This window comes from Python bivittatus, unplaced genomic scaffold, assembly GCF_059951505.1.
Source record: "Python bivittatus isolate LINGU-HERP-01145 unplaced genomic scaffold, Pbiv_v1 ctg000330_np1212, whole genome shotgun sequence".
In the NCBI taxonomy this organism is placed as follows: domain Eukaryota; kingdom Metazoa; phylum Chordata; class Lepidosauria; order Squamata; family Pythonidae; genus Python; species Python bivittatus.
In genome coordinates this window covers 39,335,279-39,353,270 of record NW_028277058.1, presented here as the reverse complement: position 1 = coordinate 39,353,270, position 17,992 = coordinate 39,335,279, and the positions used below count along the sequence as shown (strand labels likewise).

At 40.1% G+C, this 17,992-nt stretch overlaps 1 protein-coding gene across 3 annotated transcripts in view; it reads right to left on the bottom strand.

Moving 5' to 3' along the window:
- Positions 1 to 7,999: 7,999 nt before the first annotated feature.
- MYH9 (myosin heavy chain 9) overlaps positions 8,000 to 17,992 on the bottom strand; it is a 69,977-nt gene continuing 59,984 nt past the window's right edge. For all 3 annotated transcript variants that reach the window (XM_015888529.3, XM_007430725.4, XM_015888528.3), the window contains exons 32-41: positions 17,724 to 17,936; positions 16,381 to 16,593; positions 16,038 to 16,199; positions 15,206 to 15,334; positions 12,624 to 12,712; positions 12,276 to 12,399; positions 11,634 to 11,842; positions 11,022 to 11,130; positions 10,053 to 10,225; positions 8,000 to 9,407 (exon numbers count right to left, since the gene is read on the bottom strand). In XM_015888529.3, coding sequence (XP_015744015.1) covers positions 9,290 to 9,407; positions 10,053 to 10,225; positions 11,022 to 11,130; positions 11,634 to 11,842; positions 12,276 to 12,399; positions 12,624 to 12,712; positions 15,206 to 15,334; positions 16,038 to 16,199; positions 16,381 to 16,593; positions 17,724 to 17,936 — 1,539 coding nt within the window. In that variant the 3' untranslated portion in view covers positions 8,000 to 9,289. The remainder of the gene's footprint in view (positions 9,408 to 10,052; positions 10,226 to 11,021; positions 11,131 to 11,633; positions 11,843 to 12,275; positions 12,400 to 12,623; positions 12,713 to 15,205; positions 15,335 to 16,037; positions 16,200 to 16,380; positions 16,594 to 17,723; positions 17,937 to 17,992) is intronic.

Below are 17,992 nucleotides of genomic sequence, written 5' to 3'. Positions count from 1 at the left end.
TCTTCGTGACTGGCGAGGAGGTGAAGCTGCGAGGAAGGGCGGAGCTACTGGCGGTGCTTGGTCCTTCGCCGGGCAGGGCGGTGCGATGGAAGCGCGAGGGGAGGAACGCCGGAGGTTGCTGATTTTCTAGGGCGGTGGCGGAGGGAGCCGGGCGCTCGGGGCTGCGCGGTGGCGTTTTCTGCTAAGGAGATGCGGGGTGGGCGAAGCTCGTTTGGTCTCTCTGCAGATAAACAATCGGCTTCCTCTCTGTCTCTGTGTTTAGCGCTAGGAGGAACCGCGCAAGGCAGGCACTTTTCAAAAGGGCTGCCTCGAGGCTTCTTTGCTGCTTGCGTCATAGGATAAAAATTTATACAGTAATCGTCCTTCCTGCTTCTTTTGTAAAAGGAGTAGTATTCCTGGGGTTCCAGTTTGCGACCATAAATACTTAGACACTAAACCCGCAAGCTTACCGCGAAGTTTATGGAATTTAATTTGGGGATAGCATTGCTTAGGGTTATATTTTGTGCGTATTGGAAGGCACTTTTAATTATTTATTTATGCACACACACTTATATTCTCTGTGTGTGGTTAAGCCCTTCTGAAATTTTGTATTAGACATAAAATGGTCGAAAAGGAAATCAGGTGATCAACAGGTGATTTGAACTCCTTCAAAGTTTGATGAGCAATTAGGGAGATAATTGCTGTGCTTTTCCATTTGAACATGACTGAGCACTAGTGGTAGGAACGATATGGTGGGCTATTGCTGTGCTGAAAATTCTGCATTTTTAATCATTGTTAAATTTGAATGAAAAGATTTTTAAAAACAGACATTTCTCTGAAATTTTCATTGGTGAGTTGTGGCTTCTTAGCTATTACTGTAGTGATGTACAAGGTGACTGGTAAGTGGGGGTGGGTGTCACAAATCCTTAGGGAAGAACCCATCTCCTGGGGCTTTTTCAGATCTAGAAGTCTGGGTAGATGGAAAGACTGCAGAGTGGTAAGTCTGTAACTGGAAAAAAACGAAACCCTATAACTTCCAGTCCCACCCTGTACATTTAGAGTCTCCTAAACACTGGAGAAAATTTCTGTCACTTTTCTGTCATCACTTTCTTAATGGCAACATTTTTCTTTAAGAGAGAAAAAGGAAGTTACAGTATATATTTCTAGGCAAGGGCTTTGATGAGCAGCCATTCCTGAGTGGTTGAAGTCAGTTTTGAAACATTTGATGCATGAATAACACAACACAATCATAGTTTTGCTTCAGATTTCATATCTTTGGCAGTCATGTTCAGCTTTGTTGGTAAACTGTTCACTGTTCCTCATAATGATGTCAAGATTTTGTGCCTGTGACAGGTGTGACATATCACTTGACTGCATGTTCCTACCTCCTTAATTCTCAGTGGATTTCTTGATATAAAATTTAAGGCCAGACCGCTTGTTAATAATCTGCAATATAAATATGTGAACATTGAAACTGTAACTGAAAGTATCACCAAGTTCACAGTGAGTTTCATAGAGTAGATTCATTTCAGAGGTAATAATGGTAACCCTACACCTAGGTTTTGCAAGAAAAAATGTGCATTGCATATTAAAGACATTTTAACTGCATTAAGTTTTCAAAATGCTTTGAAAACTTGGCTGTTCCAGAGGTCATTTGGGATTGAAATGGACAACAATATACTCCCTGGGGCGTAGATGTATTGGTATGGATGGTGTATTTATATTAGTTTATTATGGTTTTTACTCCTACACTGTATTGGTTTTTTGTAAAGCATTCAAGAGTTTCTGGATTGGAGAGGCATGTAAATCTCAGTGAATAAATAAACTAGTGGATTAATCAATGGTGGTTCTGAGGATGTTGGAATCATAGTCCAACACATCTAGAAAGTACCAGGATGGGAAATGCTGCTTTCCCTTATTGTATACAGTATTTATAATAGAATTCTTTTTGTTTTCCACTTTTCTGAGTGGTAACACATACAATTGTGGATGAATCCCATTCCCAGACAAAATATGTTTGCAGAAGCGTACAGTCCCGTAATCTCCAACCAATGTGTGATAGTTGAAGAAGATGGAAATCATTGTAAGTTCATTTTTATTTCTAGATTTTGAAAGGAATCTGATCTGTTTTATGAAAGTCATCAGAGATTATTTTACTGACAGTGATGTAACAGGCAACTTAGTTGATACTTAGCTTCATCTTCCAGATATTTTACATTTTTCTTAGTTCAGCCTTAAACAACTGTTGAATAAAATTATCCAATTTTCTGTTCTGAATTCTAATTAACACACATTTTAATCCAGCATGTATGTTTTCTGATCCAGAAGTTATGTCTTAGGAAAAACTGCCAGGCAGAAAATGATTACTGTTTCAAGTGTCTGTAAAATATAAGTAGAATAGTACATACTTGAAGGGACTGTACTTAACATTTTGCCTGCTGAAAATCTTTTTCATTGGATTACAAAACTTAATACAGTATTGTGTTTTTGATAGTGGCCCTGGGTATTATGAAAGCTTTTTCATACAAAAACGTATTTTTTGTTTTCTGTCCTGGAGATACATGGTTACTGAACACATGCAGTTTGCATTTTCCATGCATGCAAGCTAAAACATACTATAAAAAGACCATATCCAAATATTGATCCAGTCACCCCTGTAGTTGTTTTGATACTGTAATTTCCAGAATTTCCAGTGAATGTGATCTGCAGTTCTCCAGAGTTTCAGACAGAGACCTGCCCAAGCTCTGCCTAGAGGTGTCAGGGATTAAACCTGAGAGTGCAACTGAATGCAAGGCAGATGGTAATGAATTTGTTCCTTTTCATCACAGAATTATAAATATAGCAGCTTCAATGTTTCTGGCACTTAATTAGATCACCTTACATCATTCTTGTTTGGAGTATTCCAATTTTCTCCCCTCCTATACAACTTGGAATTGTCTGCCCATAACCAGTCCAGTTGTTGAGAATGTATGGTTCCATTCTACCTTCAAAAGGATGAATATTTCTGACACTGAAATGTACATCTTTTAGAGAATGAATGCTTCTCTAGAAATAAGACCTCCCACATCTGCCTCACTTCCATTACTTTGGAACAAGGAAAAAACTCTAGCAGCATTGGACTGGAGTGAATGCTACCTTAAAACTTACAATAATAACCAATTTGAAATGAACCTACCAAAATAGAGCCAATAATTCCCTGGTAGCAGAATCTGCTCTAACAACTATATAGGATCAAGATGCTAATATTTGGAGGCAGACTTTATCAGCTGTGGTCCACTGAGTCCCCTCCAGAGAAGACTCTATGATGCCTGCTTTGTTATCCTTGCAGCACCAAATTATGATATTTTTATTTTCTTGTGCCTTTTAATTTTGTTTCTCTGCTAGTGAATGGTGTTTTACAAAGAGGAGCTTTACATTTATGGCATTTGTATTTTTTTTTTAAAGGAGTAACTTTGTTTTCATTTTGTTTTTAATGTATGTTGTCTAACAGCTGTTACTATAAGATGACTAACACATAAATAAGTGCAGCAAGGTCCTTTTCTTACAGCTTGTTTCCCAACTCTCTGAGAATGGTTTGAATCTCTCTACTGCATATGTTCAGTGATAAAATAAAAACATCCCTTCATATATTTGAAGTCTTCTTAAGGCTAAACAAACCTCATGCCTTTGATCTTTCTTCGTAAAACACAGGAATAATCTTGACAGTCAATAAGTTAATATAGGCAGGGGTTAGTGAAAACTGGGTGAGATGTCCTTTCTCTCAGCACCTTTTGAGGTCTTTCCCTCTTCATTCCCATTCTATTTCAAGCTGAATCACAAACTAGCCAACCATATTTTAGCCTGGCATCTTGTGTGAATCCAGCCAGTATAAGAAGTTTATGTTGCAGTGTGTCATGCAACTCCTAACCAAACTCCATCTCCTGCTCCAGTATATAGTTTGGCCACAAGATGCAGTGCATAATCTCAGTTGTGCCTTCAGAGAATTGAAGAAAAGCTATGATGAAAAAGCATCTTGAAATACCATTCAGCCAATTCCGCTCTAGGAGGGATCTGTGGGTGAGTTAATATTCCCTTGGGGGGACTGGGCATAATCCTGGTACCTATTCCTTGTCTCTAATGTCAATCAATCCTTTCAGTTTTGTTCTCAGGCCTTCCTACCATCCCCTGCCCCTACATATCAGTATGTTATATGTTTCTTCAGGTCATAACAGGTTATTGTAAATATAGCATTTGAAAGAGGATGATTACTCAAGGATTAGACTCTTGTGATCTACTTAATATATTGCTTTTTCTTTTTAAAACAATTTTGGGATTTAATCTGGTTGCAGAACATAGTTTAGGAGCTGCTGTTTTTACTGTGGTTTTATTTAAGATTATTTTCTATTACTCTTTTTTGAATTGTTCTACGCTCCTCTAAGAAAAGCAATATAAAAATAAAATAATCTCAACTAAGGTAACAACTAATTAGAAGTGTTGGCAGCTCATTACTTTTAACACTTTATTTTCAGATGCATCCTCTTCATTTTTATTTTATTTTATTTTATTTTATTTTATTTTATTTTATTTTTTTATTGGATTTCTCCACCGCCCATCTCCCCCACAATAGGGGACTCTGGGCGGCTTACAAAGACATTAAAACTATAAATATATATAAAATACATAATATATATAGAATTAAAACAATACTAAAAAAGGACAATCCAAGAAGATGGAAAATCGGGCCGGGGACAGCCAGCCACTATGGGGGCAGCCATCTCCCTGCTTGAGATATTCCCTCCCCGCCCCAGGCCAAGTGACACAGCCAGGTCTTCAAGGTCCTTCAGAAGGCCAGGAGTGAGGGGCCAATCGCATCTCCGGGGGCAGAATGTTCCAAAGAGCAGGGGCTATCGCAGAGAAGGCCCACCTTCTGGACCCCGCTAGACAGAATTCTTTTACTGAGGGGGTCCGAAGCATGCCCTCTCTGTGTGAACGGGTGGGATGGGTTGAAGTCATAGGGGAGAGGCGGTCCCTTAGGTAACCTGGCCCCATGCCATGTTAAAGGTAATAACCAACACCTTGAATTGGACCTGGAAGCAAACTGGTACCCAATGCAGCTCGCGGAGCAATGGTATTACATGGGCCCTTCTTGGGGCTCCAAAAATAGCCCGTGCAGGCACATTCTGGACCAGCTGTAGCTTCCAGATACTCTTCAAGGGTAGCCCCATGTAGAGTGCATTGCAGTAGTCTGTCTGGGAGATTACAAGGGCATGAGTGACTGTTTGAAGGGCATCCCAATCCAGGAAAGGGCGTAACTGATGCACAACCCGAAGTTGTGCAAAGGCCCTCCTTGCCACGACTGCCACCTGCTCTTCAAGCAGGAGCCGTGAGTCTAGGAGGACCCCCAGATTACACACTGGGTCTGTCTGGGGCAGTGCTACCCCATCCAGCACCAACGATGACAAAGTCCCGGATACAGAGGAGCCATTCACCCACAGCCACTTCATCTTACCAGGGTTCAGCTGAAGCCTGTTGCTCCCCATCCAGACCCTTCCAGCCTCCAGGCACTGAGAAAGGGCGGCCACAGCATCACTTACTTCACCAGGGATGGAGATGTATAATTGCGTATCATCAGCGTACTGATGATACCTCATCCCATGGTGACGGATGATCTCACCCAGTGGTTTCATGTAGATGTTGAAAAGGAGTGAGGAGAGAACCGAACCCTGCGGCACCCCACAAAGGAGGGGCCGAGGATGGGACCTCTCACTCCCTATCAACACCGATTGGGATCGGCCCTGAAGAAAGGAGGTGAACCAGCACAATACTGTGCCACCCACCCCCAATTCCCTGAGCCGTCCCAACAGGATACTGTGGTTGACGATATCGAAAGCCACTGAGAGATCAAGGAGAGCAAGGATGGTCGCACTTCCACCATCCCACTCCCACCAGAGATAATCCATAAGTGCGACCAATGCCGTTTCCATTCCGTAACCGGGCCTGAAACCTGACTGGAAGGGGTCCAGATAATCTGTTTCCTCCAGGAGCCTTTGGAGCTGTGAAGCCACCACTTTCTCAATCACCTTCCCTAAAAGGGGAGGTGGGAGACTGGACAAAAATTGTCCAGTACGGTGGGATCCAGGGAGAGTTTCTTGTGGAGGGGGTGCACCAACGCCTCCTTAAAGGCAGCCGGAAACACTCCCTCCTCCAAGGATGTAGTAACCATTGCCTGGATCCAACCACATGTCACCTCCCGAGCTGCTTTCACCAGCCAGGAAGGGCATGGGTCAAGATGACAAGTGGTGGCCCTCACAGTCCCCAGGACCCTGTCCACTTCCTCAGGAGCAACAGGATCGAACTGTTCCCAGATAACTGGGTAAGAACGGTCCCCCGGTATCTCCCCAGACCCTGCCCCACGCTTGGAGTCTAACTTGGAATGAATCCGAGCGACTTTGTCCTGCAGATGACCTGAAAATTCCTCCGCACGGCCCTGCAAATGAACTCCCACATCTCCCTTGCCAAGGAGAGACCTAGTGATCCTAAACAGGGCCGCCAGGCGGCATTCTGCAGACGCAATAAGGGCGGAGAAGTATTGACGCTTTGCCACCCTTATTGGCACAATGTAGGCCTTGACAGCGGCTCTAACCTGTGTTCGGGGAAAGCTGTAAATCTCCCCTCAGATCACCTTGCCATTGCTCTGACAAGAAAACCAAATCCGGCATGTGGCCACTGTCTCAGGTTGGGTCCTGCACCATTTGCGACATTTTAAAAGGTATTCTTAATCACTATAGCTATTACTCTAGTAGGGTTGTGGGGAACTGACCAATAAATTAAATATGCATTATACTGATAGGATTCCCGTGGATTATGTTTCCTAGGGATGCAGAGAGTTATAATTCAACAATATCTAAAGTACCAGAAGTTGATTACTCTTGAAAATACATTTCTGCATTTGAGCATGGCTGTGTTTATTTTCATTAAATTACTAACATTTGTCATCAACTAAAAGTATCAACTAAAAAATATCAAGCTCTGAAATGTTATTGATCTTCCTGCCACTTAATACCTCATATCAAAATGCACAAAGGTTTCCAGTTAAAATGGATTATTTCACACATGCTTTTTATGAGTACCAGTTTGGCTATCTGATTCTATTTTTTAACTGTGTCACCTTTTTAAAGGAATCAGATGATCCATTCCTACAGGTATGTTGAAATGAAACTATGCCACTTGCTGTTGACTGATGGAAGTTGCATCTTATGCCCAACAGAAAACAACAAGCTTATCTATTATGCACTATAAGAGTATCCAAGTCTTTTTTTTCAATCATTTGCTAGGGAAGTGTAAGAGCATCTACTTCACTGGAAAACTTTCCATCACCAAGAGCACCGCTTCATGTTCAAATCTTATTACTAGACTGAGTTACACATGACACTAACGTTTAATGAAGTTTGGTTTTTGAATTAGAGTGATATGATAACACATACATTATGACTTAGTAATATATGGAAACCAGGCTACAATGGTTTGTTCAAGTCATGGTTAGAAAATTCCCATTTTAGCGTTGCGTGTAAATATACTGTAGTCACTGTCTGCCTCAGATGATACCATTTTATATAAGAAAACGTTTAATCACATGGTTACATGTGTGATTAATGTACACCCTTTACACACAGATAACATATATTGTCAGTATTGGCCTCCTTTAGTTTATAGCTGGGATTCTGCAAGAACTTTGTATTCTTTGCATGTTTTTGAATTTTAATGTAAAAGGACAGGGATGCTATGATCCTGCTGGATTATTTTATATCTGAACACATATTCCCAACTATTTATATCCTATATACTAAGAAACATTTGTTTGTGACCAGTGTTTCATCAAAAACTATTCACAGCAAGGAGGTTCTTATCAACCTGAAGCAATATCAACCTTATGTCTGCATCCTGTTCAATGCAAAAGAGAGGCACATAATTTGCTCCATTAGGGCAGTTCCTGTCACTTTCATTGCATTCAAGCACATGGTAGAGAAGTACACACAGGAGATTGTAGCACATGGATAATCTTTATTGTTAGAGGAGCACCGGTAATCCATTACTGACTGTAGTGGAGACACATGCTAAGGCACTTATTATATAAAAAAAGATTTGCAAATTTGGTTTGGTGACAGCAACAAGGACAGGAGGTTCCTGCAGTGAGAGCAATAACCATACAGTATAAGATGTTCTTATTTTAATTTGTCATTTACTTAGAAGTTTAAATGCAGCATATACAATATGGTTAAGTATACAGATAAATCCAGCAACCAGTGTATGGTGTAGAAAAGTAAAGACTATCTATATAATCGCAGTCCCCATAGAAAGGCAGTGATAAAGACCTTTACTGTATTTTCTTAATTACTTATAAACAAGAGATACAAAGGTCTTCAACATATCATCTGTGCAGATTAAAAGTTTTTTTTTTCTTCTTTAATATACTCTTAGTCACTGTGCAGAATAACTAAACCCATCCCCTGATTATAGAGCTAGAGGCTTGGACATTATAATAAAGAAGCACTTCCTTGCCCACACGCCATTCAAAACCACTAGGTTCTGCCTCTTACCGTTAAATATATTTGGTCCCAAACAGGTTCTCCAACAAGAACACAGGAAAACTTGATGCTTTCTTGGCCTGTCGCTAACTACTGGTTCATTCCATCTTAGACATAAAGCCTGAGACACCATTGCACTTCAGAACTGTCCAGGTATTAGCTACAAGGAGGGATCAAATTAATAAAGTCTCTTCTAAGAGAAGCTTTCTTCTCCTTCATCCATTCCCAAGTCTACATGATCTTCAAAGACATTTGGAAGGCATGCTGGGAATCCTTGTTTTTCCTATTCAGCATGAACCTTAAACTGGCTAAGTGGGAGACTGAAAAAGTCAAAACTATGAGGTCACAGAACATGATTGCCAAAAGCAAACAAAAGAAGAGGGAATAAAGGATGATTCCTTGCCTCTATCACAAACTCGTTATTGGAAGAAAATAGTTGATTTATAACAACAAAAAGTATTCACTCTCCCACCAAACCACAAACGTTTACTGGCAGCTGTGGGAAGGACAATCAATGCTATAGGCATCTGTAGTGCCCAGTCTCATATCAGACTACAGACTCTTTGGCATTCAATACAAAAGAGTGTGATGCTGGGAGAGATAACACTAATGTCCGATGGCTCCAAATAGTCCAAGAAACATTGCAACACATATGATCCACTTTCCCCAGCATACTTTAGAAGGGTTTGGTGACAGAGGGAGGGTAGGTCATTTGATCATGGGTAACCTGGATCCAAGAAGCAATTCTATTCAGTAGCTTTGGCTTCACCGGCATCTGTCTTGCCATCCAGTTCCTCATCAGACACTTCACCTGTTCCCTTCCTGACAATCCGGCGTGTCATCACAAAAGGCATATCTCCCCGCCTGTTGGAGAGGGTACCACAAGTTATATGAGAAAACTGGCACTCCATTTTTAGATAATCTATTCATTCAGACATTGGCGTGCTCAAGGTAAAAACATTAAGGTAAGTCTACATGAATAGCATTTTATCTAAGGGATAACAAATTTACAAAAAAGCCCCCAGCAAATTTATCTGAGGGACCGCCTCTCCCCGATTACATCAGCCTATCCCATTAGGTCTGGCAGGGAAGGTATTTTATGTATTCTGTCTTGCATTTGGTGGGTCCCAGGAAGCAGGCCTTCTCTGCCGTGGCTCCCTCCTTGTGGAACATTCTACCCCCTGAAGTTAGGCTCACCCCCTTCCCTGCTGTCATTTAGGAAGTCCCTAAAGACCTGGTTGTCTCATTAGGCCTGGGGGGTCTTTGGGAACTGGAGACATTCTTAGATGACTCCACTAAGATTCATACTCTGTTCTCTCCATGGGGTTTGTACATTATAAAAAAAATTAAAAGTTTTAAATTTTAAAATGTTTGCATTTTACTTTATCTTTTATAATGACTGTTTTTATCCATTTGTTATTTTATTCAATTGTTGTACGCCGCCCAGAGTCACTTTGTATGACAGAGAGAGAGAGAGATTAATAATAAAATAAATAAATAAAAATTTACCTCAGTTTGCTTTTCAGGGAAGTAACCTCCCGGTTCATGGCATCAGCAGTCTCAGTGACATCCTCTAGTTCTCGTTGCAGCTTTCTGCGAGCTGCATTGGCTCGCTGTGCCTCTTCTTCTGCTTCTTCCAGCTGACGCTTAAGTTGCTTCAAGCGCACGTTTACTTTATCTGCCTGCAGTGCAAAAAGAGGAATCATCAGAGCCCCAGTTTATTCACATTCAGGTATCAACACTGACATGGAATCCTTGGTATGCAGTCTATCAATTAAGTGCAAATTCTTCAAAAGAGGTGCCTAGCAAAACATCTCTCTTCAAATCATTAAAGGAGCCTTGTCTTTTTTCTAAGCTCATAAAGTTGCCTCGGTCTGAAAGTACCTCTTTTGAAGTATTTGCACACTTCTAATATAGAATATTCCTGAACATGACTATGCAAAATTAATTTCATTTATTATTATATTTAGATCCCTCCTTTCCCCTGATAACTCACAGTACTGCACATGGGGATTTTACCCTAATGTAAGCACTCTATGGGGTATGCTTGGCCAAGATAGTACTTGGCCCAAAGTCACACAATGAGGACTTGAACCAAGGCTTCTTGATCCTAGTCTAACACATTTAGTTCTATCCCTTTGAAATACAGAACTAGATCCTTCTTATCTTCTGCAAGGTCTATCATTCCAGACTTTGTAAGTTAAGCAATATGAATGGGATACCTCAGTCCTAAGATTGACAAGTTCCATTACTAGACATCCTGATTACCCAACCACATACAAGACTGGTGAAAATGTATTAATGCAGGAATATTTGGTCCTAACAAAAGGGGTGCAGAAATCTATAAAGGGCAATACTGCTAACATCTTAAGAACTTGCTAAAAGCTCCAGCAGTTGAAACTTTGTATAGTTGTAGGGGAATGGTCTTCTGCCATACAGCTCAGATTACCAAGCACCAGTTTTCAAAACTGCACATACTTGATCTTTATATTGTTCAGCATTACGTCTTTCATCTTCCACTTGTAGAACAACATCCTTCAGCTTCTTCTCAGTACGTCGCACCTGCTTGCTGGCAGCTTGGCGTTCCCTTTACAGAAAATAGCAAGTAGATTGTGCATGTTTGGAGAAAAACTGTACAAAGTATACTAAAGGTTAAAAGACTGATATGCTTTGATGTTGACCCTGCAACATGATGCAGTATCTAAGTGAGACTAGTGGGACACTACTTGGTTACTCTATGAAGGCTATCTGTAGTCTGAGTTGAGCAATGCCAGCTTTCCACATGCATCTACTTCAAAGACTAATTTTGTATTCTAGATTACTTGAAAGGCCTCAGCAGTCACTGACTGCTCTGCCTCTCACTCAGTCTTTTTCAAGAGACATCATATCCAGGATTTAATGAGGAACAATCAGCACCTAAACTTCAGGTGATATGTGCAAAAGGCTGTTGAATTTTGACCATGTCAACAGCCCTCAGTTACCCCAGTTCCTATTTCCTTCCATTGTTCCTCTAGGTAAAGACCATGATATACAGGCCCACTAAATTGCATCACCCAGAGGGTAAGCGCATGGCAGATTATCAATACTTACTTTGTCTCAGTGTCTAGCTGTTCTTCCAGCTGTGCTATCTTTGCTTCAAGAGCAGTAATAGAAGACTTGTATTTAGATTTTACAGCACTCTCCATTTCCTGAAGCTTTGCCTTGAGTTCCTTGTTCTGACGCTCAGCTTGCTGGCGAGCATTTTCATTTTTCTGGGCATTACTGCGCTCTGCATTCAGATCTGTATTTATCTGATCAATCTGGGAAAGAGAATAAAAAGTACATTAATTTCATGCATCTGAATATTTCTTCCTCCATATCCTTTGGCCTCTCCATTCCCTATTTGTATCACTTCTACTAAAATCTTGTCTTTTTGGTTGAAATGCAGCAGGGCAGAAGAGTATAGAAGATTGATCACTGTTCAGTGCCAACAAAGATTATATACATACCCTTATTTTTACTTTAATAAACTAAACATTATTTATTGTAACCTATGTTCATAATCAGAAGCAGCCCAAGTTATCAATGCACAATGCCTAAGCAATGGTTTGCTTAACCATAGTTTACTGAATGCATCATAATCAGCTGGACTTGCCCAATATACTAAGCCATTAACCAAGGCTTAAAAGCCACAGTTGGAGGTTTCACAAAGCATTCTAAACCCAAACCAATTGAAGTGTCTCAAGCAAATACCTGAAGATTTGCCTTCTTTAGGCGATCATTCACCAACTCTGTATTACTCTGCTCTTCCTCCAATTCTTCTTCAAGCTGAGCTATCCGAGCCTCCAAGCGACGCTTTTCCTCCAAGGCCAGAGCTCTGAGATACACAAGGAATATATTCAGATACAGCATTTTGAAGAAAACACACCTATTACTTACCATCTACAAACAATTCCCAGAAGATATGAGCTAATCGCTCTGTCTCCAGAAATAGAACGCTTTACATATTATTCTCAGCACTTAAGATACAAACACTATGAAACATCCTTCACAGAACATCCTTTTTACTCTGTGAAAGAAAAAAAAAGTGCTGTTACTCACCCTTTGCCACTGCTGTTAGCAATCTCATCAGCCAGCTCATCCCTCTCTTGCTGAGCCTGGCGCTTGGCACGTTCAGCAGCTGCAAGTTCCTGAAATCAGAAGAAGATGTAAACAAACTCCTTGTGAAAATTAAGCATTAAAAACAATATACTGCAACCCAGTCTTAACTAGGACAGTCTCACAAGGAAGTCAAAAAGTAACAAGTAGAGGAATGGGCAGAACACTTCTACATGTCAGAACAGTCACTTATATATAATGCTTATTGTGGTCAAAAGACCCAAGTAGCATCATATAGATATAATCAGAAAGGGTTTAGAATAAGATACAACAGTTTGGCAGATAAAATAAATTAGTAAATTAGTAAACATTAAAGAACTCAAACATATGAATTTATTGGTAAAGACCTAGTGTTTATAGCCACATTTAAAACGTTGGCTGCTGCCAATATAATTCTGGGATTTTTATCTGAACCAGCAGTCACTTGCCAAAATAGTTTCTAAAGCTAGGAAGTACGTAATCACAAACCGATCAAAGCATCCAATGTTTTTGTTTGTTTGTTTGTTTGTTTGTATCTATCTCTGGAAAGAATCAGAGGAAAGTTCGGAGAATTTTGATAGCTCAAAGGGCTCATGTATTTTCTGTTACACTCTTACTTTAACATCAATCTACTATATTTGATAAACTAACTCATTAACTCACTGCATTTATTTCTTAGCTGGTGCAATGCAGGCAGCAGTACTCTGGCCTGCAAGATACCCTCTCGATTAGACATCCCAGCTTGCGTGGAATAGCGTGAGCATACTAGATATAAAACTTAACTATGTTTGCGCTTGTGGCATACTGGCCAAAATATGCCAAAAGTGACTGGTACTGTCCTTAACTGAATGAGGCACAGGTATGACTAAGTCTACATCTTATCTTTCTTACTAAAAATTGCTACGTGAAAGCCTCAGTTGCTCAAAGCCATGATGGGCAAGGGAAGCCCATAACAATGGGTTCATTTGGTGTTGGCCCATGGTATATGTAAGGTTATGATTTGCAATATAAGGGTAAATGGTAAAAAGCATAGATTAATACATGAAATAAAATAAAAAAAATAAAGAGGAAGGATGTGATAGATATGAATTAAGGTGGTCTGATCTTGTGGAGTGGTGTTAATACATGCAGGGAAGTGAAGGTATAAGATTAATTATGAATTAAAGGGTAAATGTATCTGACAAATATACTGGTGTCATCTAGGTTGCTAGAGTTTGTGTGAAAGTAGTAATCCCTCAATTAATTATTGTTGCATGCTGTGCTCCAATGAATGATGATAATGGAAGAACCAGATACAATTTTTTGTGGAAAAATGTGCAATGTTCTGAATGAATGTGATTGAGGGAAAAATTATTCTGCTTGATGACATGAATGGCTGGCTGGAAATGAGACAAGGGATACAGAAAAATGATTTGGACCCTAGAATAAATCAGAATGGTGACTGGTGAGTAACTGCTTATAAAAAAAAATTGCTTCAAAAACAACGTCTATTCATATCTACACATGGCAAAGGAATAAACAGAAATCTAAATGAATTGATTTGATTATGTTGAAAGATAATTAGTAAAGAATACAAGGATAATGAGATGTTCTGAATGTGGGACAGATCATTATTTGATAGTGTTAGAAGCAGAGTTTGAGAAAAAATGGGCATGGCCATACGTATCCTATATAAAAAAGTATTCAAAGACAATGAGTGGAAAATGGACTTAAGGAAATTGGATGTGGAAGCTGTTTAGAACAGAGTGCAGAAAATTACGTTACAGAGAACCACTACAACATAATGATTGCTACAGCATGAGGATGAGAGAAAGACATATAATGTTTGCACAGCAAAAGCAATAGCTGCAAAAAAGTGCTGAAAAATAGGAAGTAACAGTAAAAGTTAAAAAAGGAGAAGAAAATGCAAAGCAATTTTGATGGAAATAAAATTGTTTTGGAAGTGGGTGAAGAAGGCTTAATGAGGAACCTCCAGCACAATGAATGGATTTTAAAGTAAACTAATGAAATTATCTGGAATGGAATTGAAGCAAATGAGTAAGTTGAATGTAGTGGAAATGAAGTACTTAAGAAGTATGTGTCATGAAGCAAGAAAATACTCTATTAGAAATGCACGTTGAATTAATGTGAATTGTAGTGACCAGTACAAAGTACTTTGAAGTGTTTAGGTCATACAGAGAGAGTGAATAAGGACTGAATTGCAAAACAAACATAGGAAGGACTAAGGAACAGATTAAGAAAGAGGAGAAAACTGTGGCATGATAGATTTGATGAATACTCAAAAACAAGGAATTGAGATGTTTAAACAGCAAAAGGCAATGTAACTAAGTGGGTTTATGTGGTGAAGGCAAAGAGTTTGTAGGGACAGAAATATATGGAGAGTTATAATAAATGGTGCTGGAGTAAACTAGTTTTAATTAATGTTTCATTTTCATTTTATTTTCTCGTGCCTTTAATTTCTATAGCTTTCTTGCATTCCACCTACAGCATGATGGGCATGTATGTATTAAAGTGTATTAGGGTTCTCCCCCCTAAATTTAGGTTACCTCCTGCATTTGAATCATCTCTGCTTCCATGCTCTTCAACTTCTTTTCATTCTCTTTAGCCTGTGCCAAAATTTCTTCTCTTGAGGCACGTGTGTCATCCAGTTCCCGCATGTAATCCTTCATCTGGGCCTAAAAAATTACAGATAATTCCATGGTTATATGAAATTCCTTTATATCAAATCATACTCACTGTCTGCTTTGCCCAAGGCAGTCTAATCCACTGTCAACAGGTCTCCAAGGCCCAATATTTTTTCAACTCTACAACCCAACCATTTTTAACTAGTGCAGCGAAGGATTTAACGTGAGAACTTCTATGCACAAAGAATTCTCTCTGTGAAATACTTAAAGGGAGTGTTATCAGGCCAGTTCAGTTAAACTCCCTCCAAAGAGCAGACAAAAGCCCAACAGGCAGAGTGAGTGGAGAGCCGACAATCTCCGGCAGCAGACAGGCTGCTCCCCTCTACGCTCACTGTGTGCACCCCACCAGATGCCTCTACAGTTATGGTGTCCCCACTGGCATGTATACTGCGGTGGCTCAGGAATGAGATTAGTCCATTTCCCATTAGGTCACACACAGAACTAGAGTCCAGTCGGCCAACCAAAATGAAAGAGGGGAAGCCAGGATGGAACTGGCTGTTGGCTAATGCAGGTAACATCCCCAAAGGAAAGAGATTTTTTATAAAACCCGTCTGAAGATTCATGCAACCAGATTTCTTTCCTGGATCAAAACAACAATCGCTAAGCCTCAGTAATTGATTGGGCCATTTGCTTCTCTTCATCTGCTTGTGACGCAGCGACAGAAAAGCAATAGCACATAAGCAACAAACCTCACCTGCAACTTCCGGAGCTGTTTAATGGCTTCGTCACGATTCTTATTAGCTGAGTCTATATGGGCCTCCAAATCTTTTAGATCCATTTCCAGCTTCTTTCTGGCAGCTACAGCAATAGAGCGCTGCTTCCTTTCATCCTCCAGCTCCACTTCCATTTCTCGCACCTGTAAGGATTCAAAGCATAGACAATTTACCCATAAACACAACCCACGTCCCACATCCTAACACAAGAGGACAAAGAACTGAATGCCTTACTAAATCATCAGCTAGCTGGAACAGCTATCCAGTAACTAATCTTATCTCCAAAGAACACTTCAGGAATTTTTAAGATGTCTGGAATACTACCTGTCTCATCAGCTGCTTTCTCTTTTCTTCATTTTGTTCATCACGGGCCTGGAGATCTCGCTCAAACTGTGCCTTCATGGCTTGCTGGTTTACTTCTAAGCGCAGTTTGGCGTCTTCTGTGGCCTGCAGTTCATCCTCTAGCTCTTCCAACTGAGTCTTCATCTCTTCTACTTGTTGCTCCAGAGCTCTTTTTGACTTTTCCAACTCGTGAACCTATAGCATACAGACACAAAATTAGCTTCCCTATATTGACACAGCCATTGTTTTTATTGTCTGATTTTTTAAATAATAAGAGCATTAGGGTATGAATTATTTATTTATTCATTTAAAAGATTTATATAGCTGCCCATCTTGTACCAAACTCTGGGCAGCTCATAACCAAAAGACAAAACAACATCTATATACAATAAAAAAAATATTAAAAACAAAAATAAAACAAAACCTGGCACCATAGCGAAACTTTCACATGCAGCCCACAACAAGTTCATCTCATCAATCTCACCCTATCCCAGTGCTTGGGGGGAAAGCCAGGTGCTTCTGCTTTTCGTAAGGTTAAAAGGGAGGGGGCCTGCCAAACTTCAGGGGAAAGGGTGTTCAAAAGGGCAGCGGCTGCCACAGAAAAGGCATGCTTCCTAGGTCCCATAAGATGACAACATTTAAGGGAGGGGACAACATTTAAGCAAGGGGACTTGAAGAACCCTATCCAATATGGTAGGACAGGCAGACGTCCTTAGGGAGAGGCAGTCCTACAGATAACCTGGTCCTGTGCCATATAGGGCTTTAAAGGTGATAAGTCACTTATTAATAATTCTCTGCCCCTCTTAACACTGCCAGGCTTCTCTAGCCATTTTACCTTTTTTAAAAAAACAGAAACTAATGTGGACCAGAATTCCTGCATCTAAGCTCTGGTCTCAGACAATTAAATTAAAGCACTAAATAGATATTGATGCCTCTATATATGTAGGCAAGAAGCAAAGAAGTCTATATAGAGCTGCTAGAACATATGGCACAAATAGCAACACATTTCTCCTGACACCCAACGGCAACTGTATTTTATTTAGAAAAGAAATTGCCTTTACTATTCAAAAACTCCAGGTGCCGTGATCTTCCTGTTAAAAAGGTTTTATTAGTTAGTGTCTCTTTATTCTGGGTAGTGAGATTTAAAGACTATGATATAATGATATGTTGTTCCATTCCCCAAAAAATTATTTGCAGTTAGCATCCATCTTCTTTTTGTATCTAACTGAAAGTGCAAAGTAAGCCAATTTAACCAATACTCCTGCTAAGGCTTATCACAAGCCTGTATGATGGTAATCACTTTCACTCAAATACCATCAACTTACACTTTTGCCAACATCATCTTTTGAACTCATCAAATCCTCCATTTCTGTCCGGAACTGCTTATTCAGTCGCTCTAGCTCTGCTTTCTGCTCTATGGCTTCCTCCAGGGCTCGAGCCAAGGAAAGGGCTTTTGTTTCCTTTTCCCGTGCTTCTGCTTCAGCACGGTCCCGTTCTTCAGCATATTTTGCAGATATCGTTTTCTCCTCTGCTAGCAGCTGAAAAAGAAACAATGATGGTACTGTAAGATTTCCAATGAAATGTCTGGCTATCT